Raw genomic sequence first — 18,898 nt, forward strand, 5'->3', positions numbered from 1 at the left:
TGCTTCCATTGCCGAGATACAGGGCGCTCATATTATAAGGTAAGGTTATAAAACCACCTTTTAAGATCATTTTAGTGAAAGTTTCATGTTCCTATCTCATATAATTTAAGAACAATGATGAATAAATCATTTTCGAGCAAAATTTAAATGGACGGCTGAATATATTACCGCCGGAGAGACGGCCGCGGACTTTAAAAGACCCCGCGAAAGGGTTAAGCAATGAAGAGATTAAAACTGCTATTGCAGACTGCACCATATTGGGTTCAGCTGGTCCAGGAGAGGGTTTACCTCTTGTAGTAACAACATCTGACTGAATTTGATTTGTTTCATTTTGGTCTGTCACACTAACAATATTATAAAAGATAAAACAACTCCATCCAGTGTGACTGTAACAGTGGTTTCCAAAGAGTATCGATGTCCCTCTGATGATGGTCTATAGGGACCGAAACATGTAAGGGTAGTTACTATAGGATTCTGACGATGGTGTATAACACACAGAGATATTGGGTTTTCGGACTTTATCCATCATCCTGGTTTTCAAGATAACTAAGAAAAACATGACGTTTCGGAAACTGGATCTGTTTCCATCCTTAGGTGAGGGAAAAACACCTATTCTGTTGGGTCCTTTAGAAAGAGCTAGCCAGCTAAGGGACACAACAGAACAGGTGTTTTTCCCTCAACTGAGGATGGAAACAGATCCAGTTTCTGAAACGTCGTGTTTTTCTTTGTTATCTTAAAAACCAGGACGATGGATAAAGTCCGAAACCCCGATATCTCTACATGTAAGGGTGTTAAGAATTGAAGCAGTAAAAACTTCAACAGTCATACTGGATGGAGGTATTTTATCTTTTATAACATCTGACTGACTTTACAAATACTTACTTACCTCCATACAATGCAAAAGTTGGCTTCATTGTTCTAGCCTGTGACCACAAAATTCCAGGTACAACACAATGAATCACACAGCCATGATGAAGTAATGTCACAGAATATGCAAAATGAACAGTGGTGGATGATTCTTCCAGATTCCGTACCTCAGTCATTGGTGGCTTCACAGGCTGAAATGGCATAAGCAATATTCATTTTATCACCTCTGCGCCTAGTTACTGGCTGTTTATTTCTTTCTTATTGATAACCATAATCTTCTTTCAATGTGTTGGTCCTGAACAAGTTCTGATCTGCTATCGCCGTTAAGAAAAAGCATATTTTACACAGTGCATGGAAATTAGACCATATACCAGTTTCAGTATATTGACATATGGCTTCTTCTAGTGCTTTTCTACAACTAGACTTGATAGTTACAATTCCCTGTACAATTAAAGTACCACTATTTTTGGCACACAACTTATGTAAAAGAGTGTGTGAACTATGTCAGTAAATATGAGAAGGTAATAAGTATGGTGAATTTAAATTTGACCCAAAACAGCTTATTCCAAAAACATAAGTGTCTGTTTTCTACTGTAATTCTCCCTTCCCAGACATACTAATTACAGTGAATGACAAGTTTTCCAATTCCATCAAAACACTTCTGTGCTCTAGGATAACTCATATATTTAGGGAACTTTGATTTCTATCTAAGTTATTGGCTCTACAGTGTCATGAAGAAGATCAAGGTGGGAAGAATTTGTCACTGTTCTCTGTCTTGATGGAAGTTCACCCTACATTGTCAAAAGGGCAGCACATGGTTGAGTTTTCAGTTTTTTGGGCTGTGAATAATAAGTGAGTGTCCACTGCACGATTTGCATCTCATTCCGTGGTACAAAATATTGTGACCATGTTTTGCCTGCATTAACAATGAAGTTCATTACTACATCTCCTTCATTTCCATGCTAGTGTAACATCTGCTGAAATGAATAATGTCTGTGACTGCCCAGCCAACTGCACTGCAATTCCCTCATTTGTCATGCAGTATAGCTAACTTTATATACAGAAATTCAGAGTATATAGTCAGACATGCAGCAATGAGGAATGGAGTAATATGTACATATTTAGTGTAATCCAGTTCAAATAACTCTGCCATACTAAGTGCAAATCCATTTTCAGAAGGAAGTCAACAAGTATTATATACTAGAGACTGGAAAAACATTAATCATAGGAGTGGGGAAAGAACATCAGTTCTGTCTTGCTACTTCATGGTTTTACTTGAAATTACCTACATGGGTAATGGTTCTAGTGCCATGAATTTTATGCACTGGTAGAAATCAGTAGTGTCATAGAGATCACAAATTTCAGTGTGCATCTCCATGTTACAAGAAAAATAAGTAAAACTCAACTGATATGCAGAGAAAGAGTATAAATTAAAAAAATAAAATAATAAATAAAATACAGCATGAAACAGAATAGATTACTCCATATTTCGCCTACCAGAAATCCTCTTCCTGTGTTTGAAATTTCAGTGGAAACAACTGTTTTCTTTCCAAAATTCTTTAAAGATAAGTGAACACCAATTCTAGTTTCACATGTCCATTCTTCTTATTCCTGAGGTAGGGTGAAGCTGAGTCTCCACATACTTAGGCCTTCAAATGACTCACTGTACCAGACACAGATAATAGATGAGAGAAATGTACTATCTGGTGGAATGAGAATTGGCAGAGAACACTACGTATTCAAATAGTACCTGCCCAAGTGCTACTCTGACTGCCACAAATTCCAAATAAATTGACTTGGGATTGAATTCAAACATCTACAAAAGTGTGCTCATTAGAAATAATTTCACCAATTTATCTATGAAATTCTTTTTATTTCAAGACTGAAAGACCTAGTGCTATTTTTACACAAACAAAACAGTGCAGTGTTCAATGTGCACCACTTCAAAAAGTAACCTGTGCTTATACCTGAATGAAAAAATTGAGACATGATATGGTGTGTAGTTGTGGGAGCTGTTTCACAACTCCAGTACTCTGGCCTCTTTGCCTTGGTTCTCGTTATACTGTTCAGAATCCATAATCTGTAGGCGTTTCTATCAGTATGGTGGTTCCATAAAATACTGAAGACATGGCAACAATGTAATGAAGTAAGAGCAAAGTTGTGTTGTTATCACATCACCAATGGTTCCATTTTTTCCAGAATTGTTTGGTGGGCATTCTGTGTGTTCATAAGTTCATGAAAAGTGTAAATTCACTCCATAGCAGGAATCGTCTAAGAAAGTTTTCACCTTCTTGTTATATTTCTTCATAACCTATATATGTAAGTTTAAAGTGTGACCAGATATTCAGTTTACCTGATACAAGTAATGGTGGCAGATGCAAACAACACCCTTAGTATCACATACCACCTGCAGATCAAGTGAACAGTCGTGTACTCGCAGTGGGATAGGATCATCCTCATATCCACCACATGGCACTGAAGTTTTTGAAAGTTGTGGCAGATTTAATGGGATATTGAGCTACAAATAAATAAAAATATAAGGGGTTTATATACTATAACACTTACTCCTACAATTAAATTTATGCAATATTCAATACCCATATAACAAGAGAACAAATGACAAGAATTTCTTTTAGAAACTCTGATAATATCTTGCCAAAATACACTTATATAAGATATTTCTTCCATTAAACTTCTTTTTTCTAAAGATGAGAATATTTGACACGAGATAACAGAAAACTATTACTCATGGTAAGAAATCTTAAAATTCAATACCGGAAGTCATGAGTAACTTTCTTTTGCATGCAACCTGGGAACAGCAGACAAACGAGAGTATGGTGGTAGGTGGAACCAGCTGTGTTAACCTTGAGTGTCTTGTGACATCAATAGCTTGCATCGCGTGACCAGTATAACTCCTAACAAAATGGCCAACAACCATATGTTGTTTCGCCAGCGTGCTGTCATCAAATTTCTTGTGAAAGAGGAAATCCCTGCTGCAGAAATTCACCAGAGACTTCAGCATGCTTATGGAAGTGTGTGCATGGGTGCGAGCAGTGTTCGAAGATGGGTAAAACATTTTAAAGATGGGAACACCAGCATCGAAGATGAGCCTCGGAGCAGTCGTCCTCGAACAGCCTCAACTGAACGCAACAAGGAAAGAGTGGATGAGATCATTCAAGATGACAGGCGTGTGACTGTGGACACATTAGCCCCCAAACTTGGAATATGGCACAGTGCAGTACAGGAGATGATTGAAAGCTTGGGCTATAGGAACGTTTGTGCTCGTTGGGTCCTGCAGTTATTGACTGAAGACCACAAAGGTCAGCGAAAAGCCATCACCTCAAAACTGCTGCAGAGATATTGACATGAAGGCGATTTTTTGCTCTGTATTGTGACAGGTGACGACAGCTGGTTTCACCATTTTGAGCCTGAAATGAAACGGCAGAGTATGGAATGGCACCATTTGCATTCTCCATCAAAAAAGAAGGCAAAGACAGTGCCATCAGCTGTGAAGGTGATGGGCACAGTCTTCTTGGATGCAGAGGGCATTATTCTGGCCGAATTTCTGGAACCTGGGCAAACCATCAATGGTGCTCGCTATGTCCAGATGCTGCACAAGCTCTGTCGTGCTTGCGCGATAAACGTCCAGGACAAAACATCATCATCCTGCATGACAACGCTCACCTCCATGTCGCTCGCCTCACATTGGAAGCAACTGTAAAGATGGGGTGAGAAGTTCTTCCACACCCCACCTATAGCCCTGATCTGGCACCCTCCGACTACCATCTTTTCGGATTTGTGAAGGATCAGCTGCGTGAACAAGGTTTTGAGACAAGGGAGGCAATTCAGAAAGCAGCGTGTCAGTGTCTTCGGATGGCTGGAACGGAATTTTACAGAAGGGGCATTTTCAAACTCCCAGAACAGTGGGAGAAATGTGTACAAAGAAGTGGTGATTATGTGGAAAAATAAAGAAAGGTCTGTTGATTGAGGTGGTGTATTTGGTTTGTCAATAATAAAGCATGTTACTTTACAAAAAACTGTTGCTCATGACTTTCAGTACGACCCTCGTAAATGTGAATAAATCTCACTCTCAGAAGAGTTGCTACATGTATAACAACAATAAAACACTATCCCTGTAAGAGGCTGCGGAGGGCCATAGGGCTGTGAGATGTCAAGGCTCCCACATTTTCTCTAGACAATTGGCTCACAGATGGCGCTAAGGTTGTCAGCCTTGCGTACCAGCCACCCTTTGCCCACCAGAAAGATTCCTGGTACTCATTTCTGCTAGAGGCCTAGTCGACCCCAGGGCCACAGTGCAGCTGGAAGGATTAGGTAAATTGAGAAAATCCACCTCATTGGGACTTGAACCCGTGACCTTCCTGCTTGCAGCATTAGTGCCTTAAAGGAGTCTCTCCTATCTCACTCCTTCTACTCTGTGGAAGAATTTACTTTAATAAAAAATTCTCAATTATAAATACATGTATGTAATAATGGGATGGTTCTTTCATATAATTATTTTGGTGGAAGTCTATATTATAAGAGATGTCTGTAAACATACAAATAACTGTTACAATTTATATTTATATCTATATTTGTACTGGAAACAACTACTGAATTTGTGTTATCACATGTTTTATATCCTTGGCTTAGGCCTACAAAGGATCTATGAAATGTAAAATATCTTATTCTATTCATCAAGATAGATGAGCTAAAACTTATTCCTTAGTAATCTTCAGATAACCCCTGCCCATATCTTATTCTATTCATCAAGATAGATGAGCTAAAACTTATTCCTTAGTAATCTTCAGATAACCCCTGCCCATGACTGAATGCTCTTTAAAACTGCTGATAATCACTTACTTAAATAATTTATTTCTCTTCTTTCAGATATTCACAAATGTACATGGAAACAGAGACCGTCACAGCATTCTGACAATTCAAAATTTAACCTTTAACACCTTACAATAAGATCATGACAGTAAGCTCTAACTATAAGTATTAAAAACCTTATGACACCTCCCTGCTCCATAATGAATATACAAGATACATACGTGGTACCGAAAGTCATGAGCAACTTTTTCTTGCATGCAATCTGGGAACAGCAGATGAAAGAGAGTATGGTGGTAGGTGGAACCAGCTGTTGTTTTAACCTTGAGTGTCACATGACCAGTATCACTCCTAACAAAATGGCTGACAACCATATGTTGTTTCACCAGCATGCTGTCATCAAATTTTTTGTGAAAGAGGAAATCTCTGTTGCAGAAATTCACCAGAGACTTCAGCTTGCTTATGGATGTGTGTGCATGGGTGCGAGCAGTGTTAGAAGATGGGTGAAACATTTTAAAGATGGGAACACCAGGATCGAAGATAAGCCTTGGAGCGGTCATCCTTGAACAGCCTCAACTGAACGCAAGAAGGAAAGAGTGGATGAGATCATTCAAGATGACAGGTGTGTGACTGTGGACACAATAGCCCCAAAACTTGGAATAAGGCACAGTGCAGTACAGGAGATGATTGAAAGCTTGGGCTGTAGGAAAGTTTGTGCTCGTTGGGTCCCGCGGTTATTGACTGAAGACCACAAAGGTCAGCAAAAAGCCATCACCTCAGAACTGTTGCAGAGATATTGACACGAAGGTGATAATTTTTTTGCTCTGTATTGTGACATGTGACGAAAGCTGGTTTCATCATTTCGAGGCTGAAATGAAACGGCAGAGTATGGAATGGTACCATTTGCATTCTCCATCAAAAAAGAAGGCAAAGACAGTGCCATCAGCTGTGAAGGTGATGGGCACAGTCTTCTGGGATGCAGAGGGGTTTATTCTGGCCGAATTCCTGGAACCTGGGCAAACCATCAATGCTGCTTGTTATGTCCAGATGCTGCACAAGCATCATCGTACATTGCGCGATAAACACCCGGGATGAAACATCATCCTGCATGACAATGCTCGCCCCACGCCGCTCGCCTCACATTTGAAGCAACTGTAAAGATGGGGTGGGAAGTTCTTCCACACCCCTCCTATAGCCCTGATCTGGCACCCTCTGACTACCATCTTTTCAGATTTGTGAAGGATCAGCTGCGTGGACAACATTTTGAGACAAGGGAGGCAATTCAGAAAGCAGTGCGTCAGTGTCTTCTGATGGCTGGAACGGAATTTTACAGAAGGGGAATTTTCAAACTCCCAGAACGCTGGGAGAAATGTGTACAAAGAAGTGGCGATTATGTGGAAAAATAAAGAAAGGTCTGTAGATTGAGGTGGTGTATTTGGTTTGTCAATAATAAAACATGTTACTTTACAAAAGATTGTTGCTCATGACTTTCAGTATGACCCTCGTAATTGTTGCGTACAGATTTTAGAAGCATTCTATGTACCGGAAGAAGGGCAACTACATTTATGTACATAATTGCAGTAAACCCTCATTATAACAAAATAATATGGAGGACAGGGTGTTTATTATTGATGACATCTGCTATAACCAAGTGGAACTACATTACAGGATACACAGCCAATACTCCCAGTAAATATAGACACACAATGTGATTACATGAATGTTCTTACATTGGGATTCTTTTTTATTTTAAATAGTTTTCTAACTACAAGACTTTCTTAGTTCCTCAGCCTCTCTAAAAATTCACAACTGTAACCAGTAAGATTTTGCCCATTATATTCATATCCATTATAATGAGATTATACTGTGTTCATTTCATACCACAGTCTCATGTGGCATATCATCATGAAATTGGAGGCAAGATAAAGTTGGAGACAGTTCTTCTTCTCTCCCTTCCTCTGGTTCTTCTCCCTCAACACTAAGTTGAGTTTTACGGTAATGAATATAATATAGTGACTGATTTATAGGATCCCACTGTGCCCATGAAAATTCCCGAACCACCGACTCAGTGTTCAAGCAACCACATAACTCCTGAAATAAAAGCATTAGTATAACAAGCTTGCACTGGTTAACACTGGCTTCTTTTTACACTCACAGCAAAAAATATTTTATTTATAACAAACAGAAGCCAATGGTCATATTCTTACTTTAAATATTAAACATTTTCTTGCAGTCAAAATCACACTAACTGTTTCACTCATCATGTATTACATTTGAGTAGAGACTGTAGAAGGAAATCAATTCTTACATACTACAATTTTAACTGCCATAAGTTTCGTGTATGCATAGGAGTATGTTAAAAACCTGAAGGTGTGTATAAATTATCTTCTATTTTAAATTAATTCTTGTTCTCTTAGGCTCACTTCCAGGCCCAAAGACTGAAAAGTAAATCTTTCCTTGTGTCACCATCAGTAGTGTTAAAGTATTCCCATGGAAATGGGAAATAATGTTGTGAACTTATCATACTTTGCTGGATGGAAAGTACTCTATATTACAAGATCAAAAAAGTCTTATCTCACATTTAGACGGTCTATAGTTTGAAGCAAGTACACCATCTGCAGAATATTAATTGCATGTAGCCTCTGAATTGCAGTTCATTATTGTGTACTTAGCATCTGACTGATGGGAAATACTTCATTTGTTGGAACACTAAGCAGTACAATGTGAAAAGCTGTAGCCAAGCAGGTGTTGAACCCACATCTTCTGTACATTACATAGGTGCTATGATCATTTCTCATTCATATACATATTGTTCTTGTGTGAATAAAGTAGTCAATAAAAACAACAACATGGTACCTATCTTGTATGAATTTATTAATACATTTTCTAGATCAGATATAAATACACAGTTTTCATCAAATTATATCTTTTTCATAATTACAGATCAGTGTTCCTTCACTGCAAAGAAAAGAATGCTACAAATTTCGTTCTTTTGTAATGTAATCATTTTCAGTAAGTCCTAAAGTAAACATACCATCTCACAGCTTCCATTCTTTTTCAGATGAACTTGATTTAGTGAGATAGCTGAAACAAAGAAGTAATGATGAAAATATGTAATAAATACTACAACAAAATCTGCAGTAACTTTAGAGGAAAGCTGTCAGGAATTATAGGAGTAACATCTTCACAATGCATAAGCTGTAAATTACTGTACATGAAGTCATGCTGAGCTAAGCAATCATTTTTAGCTGTGGTTCTCAGAAGTGAAAAGGGTCTGGCAGTCCAAGTATACTTCTCACTCTAACAATTTCTGAACCAATAAAGATATTTAAAAAACTCAGTACTAAAGCCAAGGTATCAGGGCCCACCCAAAATTATGAAGTAATTTCTATCATAAGTTATAGAGAGCATAATAGGAGTAATTATATGTGAAACATTCCATCTTTATTGTACCTTAATAATGTGCGAATTATTTTACACAGGCACAGAAAATTTTGAGTGGACAGAGATTATGAATATACTTACATATTTTGTATAAAACATAGTTTACATGCCAATGAATACAAACAAAGCAAGCTCAAGAACTTAAAGTACCTGGGGTTTACCAAAAGATAATAATAAGAAAAGACATTTAAGAAATTACAACTTTTAATGCAGATTCACAAATGGACATGCCACGATCAATGAATCAATTGTCATAAAACTGTTAATGCAGGCTAAAACAAGAGAGAATATTAAATGCACTTACATTCTTGATGTATAAATAAAAGGAACTTTTCATTGGAAATACAATCTTTCTTTCTGTACAGGAATTGAATCATAATCTGCCGGGATCTTTCAATTCCAAAATCCTTTGGTTCTCTCTGTTCTTCTGGCAAACTTGCATCCAATGTAAAAACTTTATAAACCTCTACAGAAACTACACCTGATGAATCCATTGATGTCCTTTTGTCTGCTGTTTCATATGAAGATGGATATTTTTTCTCTTTTGTTATAAAACCTATGAATGAGAAAAATATAAGTTTCTTTTCGATAACTGACTTCATCCACAATTACAACCATTTTCAAGCTGCATTAACTTCAGAAGTAAAATTGTTACTTGTAACAATCTGTTGATTCTGAAGCATAAAAATAAAAACAAGCATGCAAATAGCTAACCTGACCACAAAGAAGAACCAGACAACCTACGAGAGAAAGCCAGCTGGCAGGTGGTAGAGAGTTTCCTGGGGCCTTGGACATCACTTGATTATGGGTCTAAATGGGATCAGGTCAGGGCTGTGCTGTCCCTGGCACAGAGGCAGAAGGCACCTGGATGGTCCACACCATAAATGCTTGAGGGGAGGGGGCTTTCTCTCCTTGCTTTTAGGAGCTCTGGTATTGGTGCTTTTGCTTCTCTGCTATCATGGACAGGCAGTCTACTACCCCTAAGGGGCTCTTGTTAGTGTCTCCTGAGGGCAAGACTGTAAGAGGTTTCTTGATAGGGAAGATTAATCAGGCTACAAAGAAGAATTTGGCAGGCCAGATAGGGGAATGCTCTTCTCACAGAACTGAGGCCTTGGCTGGAGCTCAGTTATGGGTCCAGCTAGGACCTGTCGTGGGACGCTACTGTCCCTGTCAATGAACGAAATCTGGTGTATGACTGACCACTCACCCACATCTAATGTTGAGGTTAAGAATGTGTAAAATCCTATGGCTCCTTATGTCTGCATGGCATAATGCTTTATTAAGCACAGGGAAGATTTTACCCTTACGTTTCCTAGGCCAGATGCTTAATCAAAGACACTTACATCATCAAAATGCAACATTAAATTCAGAAGTATTCATTTACTTACAAAAAAAATCTGCATTTATTAAATTATGAAAATATATTAGAACTTAATGGCTTGAAACTTTTATGATATATAGGGAAGCCAGAGAGTATTTTAGTATAAATATAATTCAACTTGAATCATAAATCACATATTGTAAAACTTAACACACATCATATTTAAAAAAATAATAAAACCCGAAATTTATGCGCCCTTGAAAATATAAGTGAAACAAGGAGCAATGAAGTCATAACAACATACTGTAAAACTTTTGTCTTTTGAATCTCTGTGTAGCAAACCTCTTCATATAAAAAATTAAGAATACAACACTAGCTTGTATCTAAAGAAACCCCTTATAACGAAGTCAGAAATGTATTTCTCCTGAGCTCTACTGCATAGAGGTTTTAGTGTGTACATTTTTATGACCATTTTTCATTTGTGACTGAAAATGTACGTTTAATGCCAATTTCTCATTTGTGTCTGACAGTCACTCCTAAGAAAGTATGCTATAGGGTTCCAAGATACCCCGTTTTCCCCGGATTCTTCCGTTTTTTCAACAAAATTTTGTTCCTCCATTTATTGTTTACCCGGAGTGGTTAATTCTCCGTTTTTTTATTTAAGTCCATTGCGAATTATATTTCATGGGTTAAATATTATCATAAAATTTCTGTAATCCTTGGAAAATGACAGTGTTATAGTTTCTTTTGTTATGTTGCATTTTGTGAATGTTGGCAACACTTGAGGTTCTAAACCAAAGCAGAGGTTGTTGGTGATAGTGTATTTTTAATCCGTTCAATCTTCGCTAGAAAGTCAGTGTCAAATTAGCAAAAATGTTTGAGGGCGAAGAAGATCCATCAAAGACTCCTCCAAGGAAGAAGTTGAAATTCCAGGCCAAACATAATCAAATATATTGTAACGCGTTCTGTTACTGAAGACGCCGTTTGGATTGTTAATTGGTTTATCTAACAACCTACCAGTCTCAGCTACAATTAATTACAACACTGTTGCGGGGTTTCACACTCTGTAACCCTATTCGCAATAATCAACTCACTCTGTTCCTCAATAGTCTACACGTATTAATTACAACACGGGAGCTATACAAGTGTCACTGTATCACACACTCCCAATTATTACTCGGTTATCACAAACTATCACCAATTATCACACACGCATCTGGTTCTTCTTTCTGCGACAGCTGCTATATTCCAACTCAACTCGTAGGCTGCTGCCTTGAGAACTCACTTCGTAGGCTGCTACACTTTAACTGCCTTCAGCGGCTGTGTAGTTCCCTTATATAGTCGCAGTGTTTGCCTGTTACATAATGGGTACCGCTGGTGCCTGACGCCGTGTCGACACTGGCGTTGCGTGTCTCGTCACAGTAGGAAGTGGTGCCATGTAGCCTGGGGGGGTGGCTATGTCACTGTGGCCAGAGCTGCCACGTCACTGCTGGGGAGGGAGGGGGTGTCCTCCATTGCGCAACATGTCACAATATCTTAAGAAATGGGAAGATATGTTTTCGTGGGTTAAGCCGGGACTAGACGAGAACTGGACATTCTGTACATTGTGTAGGAAGGATTTTAGTATTTCTCACAGTGGACAAAGTGACCTGAGGCAACATGCACAATACAAGGGACATAAAATTAAGGAAAAATGTAATTCTGGAAGTTCAAATAAACTTTCAAAATCCTTTGTTAATTTAAACAACAAAGAAGAATATGACAACAGCACCGCGTGTGAACTTGGTTTAGTGTATCATGCCGTGAAACATAACTTAAGTTATTCCAGTCTGGACTGTGGAAATGAACTTGTGTCCCATATTTTCAGTGATTCTGCGATTGCTTCCAAACTTTCACGTGGACACACTAAAGCGGAAATGATAGTGAAGTACATTCTTGCTCCTAAAAGTGTAAATAACTTTGTGTCTATTTTAAGATGTCCAGAAAATACTTCAAAATTTTTTTCATTGGCTACCGATGCATCAAACAGAAGCAATCGAAAAATGTTCCGTTTGCATCTGGTACTTCAACCCTTTAAAGGGAGTGCAGAATAAACTTCTAGATTTTGTTGAAAGTGCTGAGGAAACGTCTATGGCAATTACTGGTTTTGTGCTGCAGAGCTTAGAAAAGCACAACTTGGATGTAAATTATGTATCTTCTTATTGTGCAGACAATGCCAATGTGAACTATGGAAAAACACATTCTGTATATCAGTTGCTGCGAAGTAAAAACCCAAATTTACTGAAAGCTGATTGCTCTAATCATGTCATACATAACACAATTAAGTTTTCAATTGACAGATTAGATGTTGGTGTTGAAAGTGTAGTCTTAAAGATATGTAATCACTTCTCTGTTTCTGCCAAAAGAAGAGAAGAGTTAAAAATCATTCTTTGAATTTCTGAATTTGGAGTGGACTGAGATTTTGAGGCATGTTCCAACTAGGTGGCTGTCATTAACACCAGCCATTTCTCGACTGCTTCAGAACTGGGAAGCAATGAAAAGTTACTTCAATAGTATTCCCAACTGTCCAAAATTATTATCTAACATTTTCATGAAAGATGACCCAGAGGAAGCAGTGTTGCCTGAAATCTACTTTAATTTCTTAAGTAATATTGGAAGTCAGCTGGAAATGGTAGATAAAACACTGGAAAGGTCTGACTTAAGTGTACTAGAGACTTACAAACAAATGAAACTTCTCAGTTCTAAAATCCAGCAGAGAAGGAAAGACAACTTTTTTGGTAGCAAAGCAAAAGAACTCATTAATGGATTGTCTATGCCATTACAGAAAAAGGCTCCTGAACAGCTTTTATAGCAATATGCTTCAGTGTCTACAAAAAATATATGATGTGACAGATGACAATCCCTATGCATCCCTGGCAGCATTTTCTCTACAGGAAGGGATTGAGTTCAAAGATTTTGAAAAAGCCATAGAAGTGTTTCAGCTAAGTGAAAATGATTGCATTGATGACCTGTACGAGGAGTTCAAAAGCCATCGAGATTACCTCTGCAACAGTGTGAACAGGTATGGTGATTATGTAGCAAACTGGCTTACATTTTTTTCTTCAGTACCTGAGCATGATGTACCAAATATTTCCAAAGTGGTAGGATTTTTGTTTAGCATCCCTGGCTCAAATGCTTTGGTGGAGCGAATCTTTTCATTCATGAAAAGTAAGTGGAGTGACACAAGAAACAGATGCTCAACAGATTTAATTAAGGCAGAACTCCAGGTGACAGTGAACTATGAAAGCAAGTCCTGTTCAGAATTTTATAAATTTTCAAAGGGTGATGTTCAATTATTAAAAAGTGCTAAGAGTTCAGTGAAATACAATTAACAGAATCTGATCGACCAGCCCTTGAAAGTTATAAATATGTAGTATTTAATATTTGTGTGTTTACAAATGTGTGCTAGGTAATATTCTGTGCATTCTATAAATATGTAATAGGGCTACGTAATATTTGTTTTGTTCTATAAATATGTAGTAGGCCTACGTAATACAGATGTGTAGTAGCATTTTGTAAGTTATGTAGTATGTTGATTATGTATATTTTATACCCTATGAGTTGTGAAAAATGTCATTATAAACAAGCAACGAGACATCACTCCTTTTTTTCTTTTACAAAATCTGGCAACCCTAGTATGCTAGCACATACTTTCTACACAGTATTCATCAATAAAAGTTCTGCTGTATGTAATTTCAAAGTACAAACTTACCTAGTAAAGTGTGACTATGATTTATGGAAGCTTGGATGATGTTAACATATCTGTTAAATGTACATAAGACCTGAAAATTAGGGAAAAATTGTAGTTAATTGAAATAAGAAGTATAAACACTAATTACTGAGGGAGAGTGCTGAAGACATTCCAGCAGCAAGGGTTTGTAGCGTTAATAGCTGGTTAATTAAAGGAAAAGTTGGATTTACAGAACAAATAATTACCTATAAATATAGCAACCACAACCTGACAATGCAGGGATGTTAGAGAAGCATGTCCAAATTTCATGAGACAGTTCTGTAATACAGGGCCATAACTAATCAACAGTGTTCTATACACAAAGCAACTATAATGCTGACTGCAATATAGGATATAATTACAAAAGTAATGTAGCTCAAGACCCAGAACCAAATATCAGACATTGGCTGTAAATACCTATGATCAAGACAACAGTGCATGCTAAGAGGTGTATGAATAAGAGCTTAATTAACTCGCTGAAAATTCTTGTCTTAAATGAAGTGCATCCAGTACCTCCAGGATGTGGTTTCGTTCATGATAAAGTCCAATGTAGCTCTGTAGCTTTGATACACCATCCTCTTCATCTGATTCAATCAGCCAACTGACCAAAATGCTTTCATCTTGTTCCTGTCCAAGTAGTTTCCATTCCTTCCCTTCTCCTGAAAATGTTTATAAACCAGAGGGTCTAAGCAGTTCAATACACCGTGTTTATAATTCCACAGAAACCGTGTGCAAATAGTAAGTTCTTCTTACATTTAATACAGTCAAAAACCTTCTTTTACTGTCTTGACATACTGAATAATCAATATAAAAATTATGGAAGCAAAGTGAAAATTACTCAATACTCAACAGGCATAATACACTTAATGCATAGACTCAATATGTAGTTAGATGGTAACAATAAAGAACAAAATGAAATAAGTACAGTTGTACAACTGTACAAAAACACAATTAACAAATACTATGTTAACCTAACTACTAACAACTACTAACAACCTATGTTTTGGATTTACTGAATTTGAAATAAATGAATGAATGAACTGTGTAAAGGTAAAACTATCCCTATAACAGGTTGGGGAGGTCCATACGATTGGGAGATGTTGAGGCTCCCACATTTTCTAGACAAGTGGCTCACGGGTGGGGGTGAGCTTGTCAGCGGCCGCCCTTTACACCCAGGAATATTCCTGGTAATCATTTCTGTTAAGAGGTTGTGTTGACCCCTTGGCCACAGAGAAGCTCAACTGAAAAATGACCTCATCAGGAATTGAATCCATGACCTACTGGCTTGTAGCACTGTGTCTCAACCATGCTACCATGTGCTCCAATTAAACACTACACGGAAATCAATACACTGACAAGAACCTAACAGACCTTAAAAAAACAGCAAGGTAACGTGGATTCAAAGGCACACCAAACCTGAACAACAGTAAAAAGTGGGTTACATTCACCCACACTGGTAATGGGGTCGGATACATAACAAAACTGTTAAAAAATGTTAACATACAAACTGCATTCAAAATCTGAAAACATAACAGAGAAACATATTCAAAAACTTGAACCTATCAGAAAAACAAGACCCTTACAGGAACAGAGGTATCTATCAAATTCAATGTAAATCTTACATAAAAATATATGCAGGCCAAACAGGAAGATCCCTCAATATCAGATACAAGGAACACATAAAAACAATCATATCTAACACATATAACTCAAAGTACTCAATTCTGATTCTTGTTGTATGCTGAAAATAGAATCGAGTAACTTTCTGATGATGAAGCAATGATCTACATGTACATCACCATCTGATGATGCATTTCAGAGATGTTTCACACACAGCATATGTTAATTTCAGTAAGATTTGCTGATTTCGAACTGAATTTTACACTCAGTGTGTCAGGTGGTAGTAATGGCACCACACAACACAGACCACAATTTCAGCTTTCATGTACAAAAATTTGATCACTGCAGCTTATAAAATATTATAATTTCAGGAATTTTCCTGTCACCCCATTCTCTTTCATATTTTGTTTTATTTTCTTGTCAGCAATTAGCACTAAAATTTTGTATTGATACTACTTGTCTTCCCTTGGGTATCAGTATAGTAAATTATATTATTATTAATAATAATAATTTATTTACATTCCATGGATCCTTAGATGGCTGGAAGACCAGTGGATATAGGAACAATCAATGACAACAAGAGAAGTCACATCAATTACATAAATAAGAATTAATTATACTTAATCCATCATAATTACATGTTATCCGAGACAAATCACAATGAGTAAATCATTAAACAGTTATGAAATATACTACTAGGTATCCAGTGTATATAACAGACCAAGATCATTAATTAATACTGAAGTTAAAATGATTCCTCCAATGTGTACAATTAATTTAAAAGTAGAAATCTTTTTAAAGCAGATCTAAATTGTTTCATGTCATAAGTTCTTTAAGCTAGAAGGAAGATGATGACATGACATGGCATGATACGACACATGATATGATATAATACAATATAATTCAATTCAATTCTTTATTATTTATGTGCTGTGCCAACAGCCACAAGGCCAATGACAGAAAGAGCACAGTGCAGATAATAGTAGTTACATACTGGACAAACACAACATAAAGTCAAAGGCTAATTAAAGGTAAACACTGGAGGAAAAACACATTAATGCATATAAATAATAATATTAATAATACAAATATTCAATACTTTATTATTTATGTGCTGAGCCAACAGCCGCGAGGCCAATTACAGACACAGTACAGTGTAGATAAAAGTAGTTACATACTGGACAAACACAACATAAATGCAAAGACTAATTAACTCTTTGACTGGCGCGAAGGGTATTTAAATCCCACCCCTGTCCTGGCAGGCCCTTTAAACCTTATGTCGGTAAAATGCATATAGTTACTTTTTCCTAAACAACTTCAACAAAAATTGGTTTTTAAAAACGAAATTTACAGGAACTAATTAAAATACAATATTTTATGCAATAAATGCCTTTCCATACCTCTTTATTAGTTTTTCTTCGTGTGATAAACATTGAAACATGAAAGTTTGCAGAGAGCCACACCACAGCCTGCACACATGATACTTGTTTCTTTTCTAACCTTGTGCTTAGCACTCACGCGACACTTTCTCAGGGCACCATTCTTCTTATTGTTACTGTTAGGAACATGGACCATTTTGTGAATTTTCAAGCCACCCTCTAGACGATTTGCTGGCTCTTTCACTGGTGGTCTTTTCAAGGTCGAGGGCGGAGGCGTGACTGCACTCTAGTCTGACGCAATAGATTCGTCATCCACTTCATTCCTTGACTTTTCTCCCTCTCCACACTGTTTGTTTGGTTCAGTCATTTTTCTACACAGTCCAATATAAAATCTTTGAATCTGTAATTTCTCTTCTTGTATTTTTCGTTTGTTGTGTTCTTTTTGAATAGAATGAAACTATTCAACCGCAAAGACATGTTTTGTCCATACCATGGGTGTGAAATAGGGGCCTAGTGGACAAATATTCTTCAATTTCAGGGCGTTTGTCGATTCCTGTCATGAACACAATTCCTAAGTATGTCCAGATTTCATCTGATGTGACATAATTGTAATTGTGTTTTCGAGAGTGAGGAGCTAACTCATGTGTGTTGAAGTGCTGGTGAGCATAGCGATTGGTTTCAGTTGTGATGTGATTTACCAAGTCGTCATCCAGAAAAAATTTTAATCCATGAAAAGGGATGCATTTTATGTGTTATATCAATTTTGATCCCGAAACTATTAGCAAATGGAAATATTGGGGGTACAATGTCTCCGTACGTTCATGAGATGGGCGTGTCAGGCACCGCACTCGTGGTAGGTAAATGTTCATGATTACTGTCTTGTGGATCACTGTCTATCACTGTATTATTGTCACTATCAACTTCATTCAATTCAGGAATCATTATTTCATCGCCACTATCATCATCAGAACAAATCTCGTTCACATTTTCCAGCTGGTCTGTAGGAACACAAAGACACTTCCTGCAAGAACCCATGGTGAAACTGAATGAATGTGAAATATTTTCAGACCTTTTCCTTCTCAGAGGGTTCTGACAGTAATAGAGATCCCCACAAAGTTTACAAGGGTTCTTCACAAACATGCACAAAAACTATCATATATATGTCTTTGGTTGATGAGTGCCAAGAGAGCAAAGAAGGGAAGAGATTGTCAAAGCGTTAAAACACGCCAACGCCAGGGAACGGCTGGCATCGTCTGGGCGTTAAAACACGCCCGCGCCAGTCAAAAAGTTAAAGGGAAGTATTGGAGGAAAACACATCAATGCATATAAGGAAATGAACAAACAAAATAATAATATAATATATGTTCCTGTCTGGAATACTGTTAAATTACACACTGGATAATGGAAATTTTTTTATCATTATCATTTATTTACATGTCAAAAATCCTTTACAAGGTCGTAAGGCTAAGGATATAGACAATAGTCCAATATAACAATTAAATATAATAATTACAAAAAATATAATACGTGTTAAAATATTTATGTAAACATAATTTTAAAATTATAAAATTTGTAATTTAACTTTTCATTAATTAAGTATTTAATCCCAATAAAATCAATTATCAATCTTCTTAACCGTGTAATCAAAAAATTCATCAATACCATAAAATG

General features: G+C 37.1%; 1 protein-coding gene across 3 annotated transcripts in view; it reads right to left on the bottom strand.

The window, feature by feature from the left end:
• The window catches only part of LOC111872042 (protein pigeon), a 40,155-nt gene that overhangs the window by 18,537 nt on the left and 2,720 nt on the right, over window positions 1-18,898 (bottom strand). For 2 of the 3 annotated variants that reach the window (XM_033754490.1, XM_023865535.2), the window contains exons 2-8: window positions 14,742-14,887; window positions 14,211-14,280; window positions 9,443-9,694; window positions 8,729-8,778; window positions 7,576-7,785; window positions 3,221-3,385; window positions 887-1,058 (exon numbers count right to left, since the gene is read on the bottom strand). In XM_033754490.1, coding sequence (XP_033610381.1) covers window positions 887-1,058; window positions 3,221-3,385; window positions 7,576-7,785; window positions 8,729-8,778; window positions 9,443-9,694; window positions 14,211-14,280; window positions 14,742-14,887 — 1,065 coding nt within the window. Of the gene's footprint in view, window positions 1-886; window positions 1,059-3,220; window positions 3,386-7,575; window positions 7,786-8,728; window positions 8,779-9,442; window positions 9,695-14,210; window positions 14,281-14,741; window positions 14,888-18,898 lie in introns of those variants that run through there. The other variant, XM_023865536.2, reaches the window with a different exon arrangement.

This window comes from Cryptotermes secundus, unplaced genomic scaffold, assembly GCF_002891405.2.
Source record: "Cryptotermes secundus unplaced genomic scaffold, Csec_1.0 scaffold87, whole genome shotgun sequence".
Lineage (NCBI taxonomy): Eukaryota > Metazoa > Arthropoda > Insecta > Blattodea > Kalotermitidae > Cryptotermes > Cryptotermes secundus.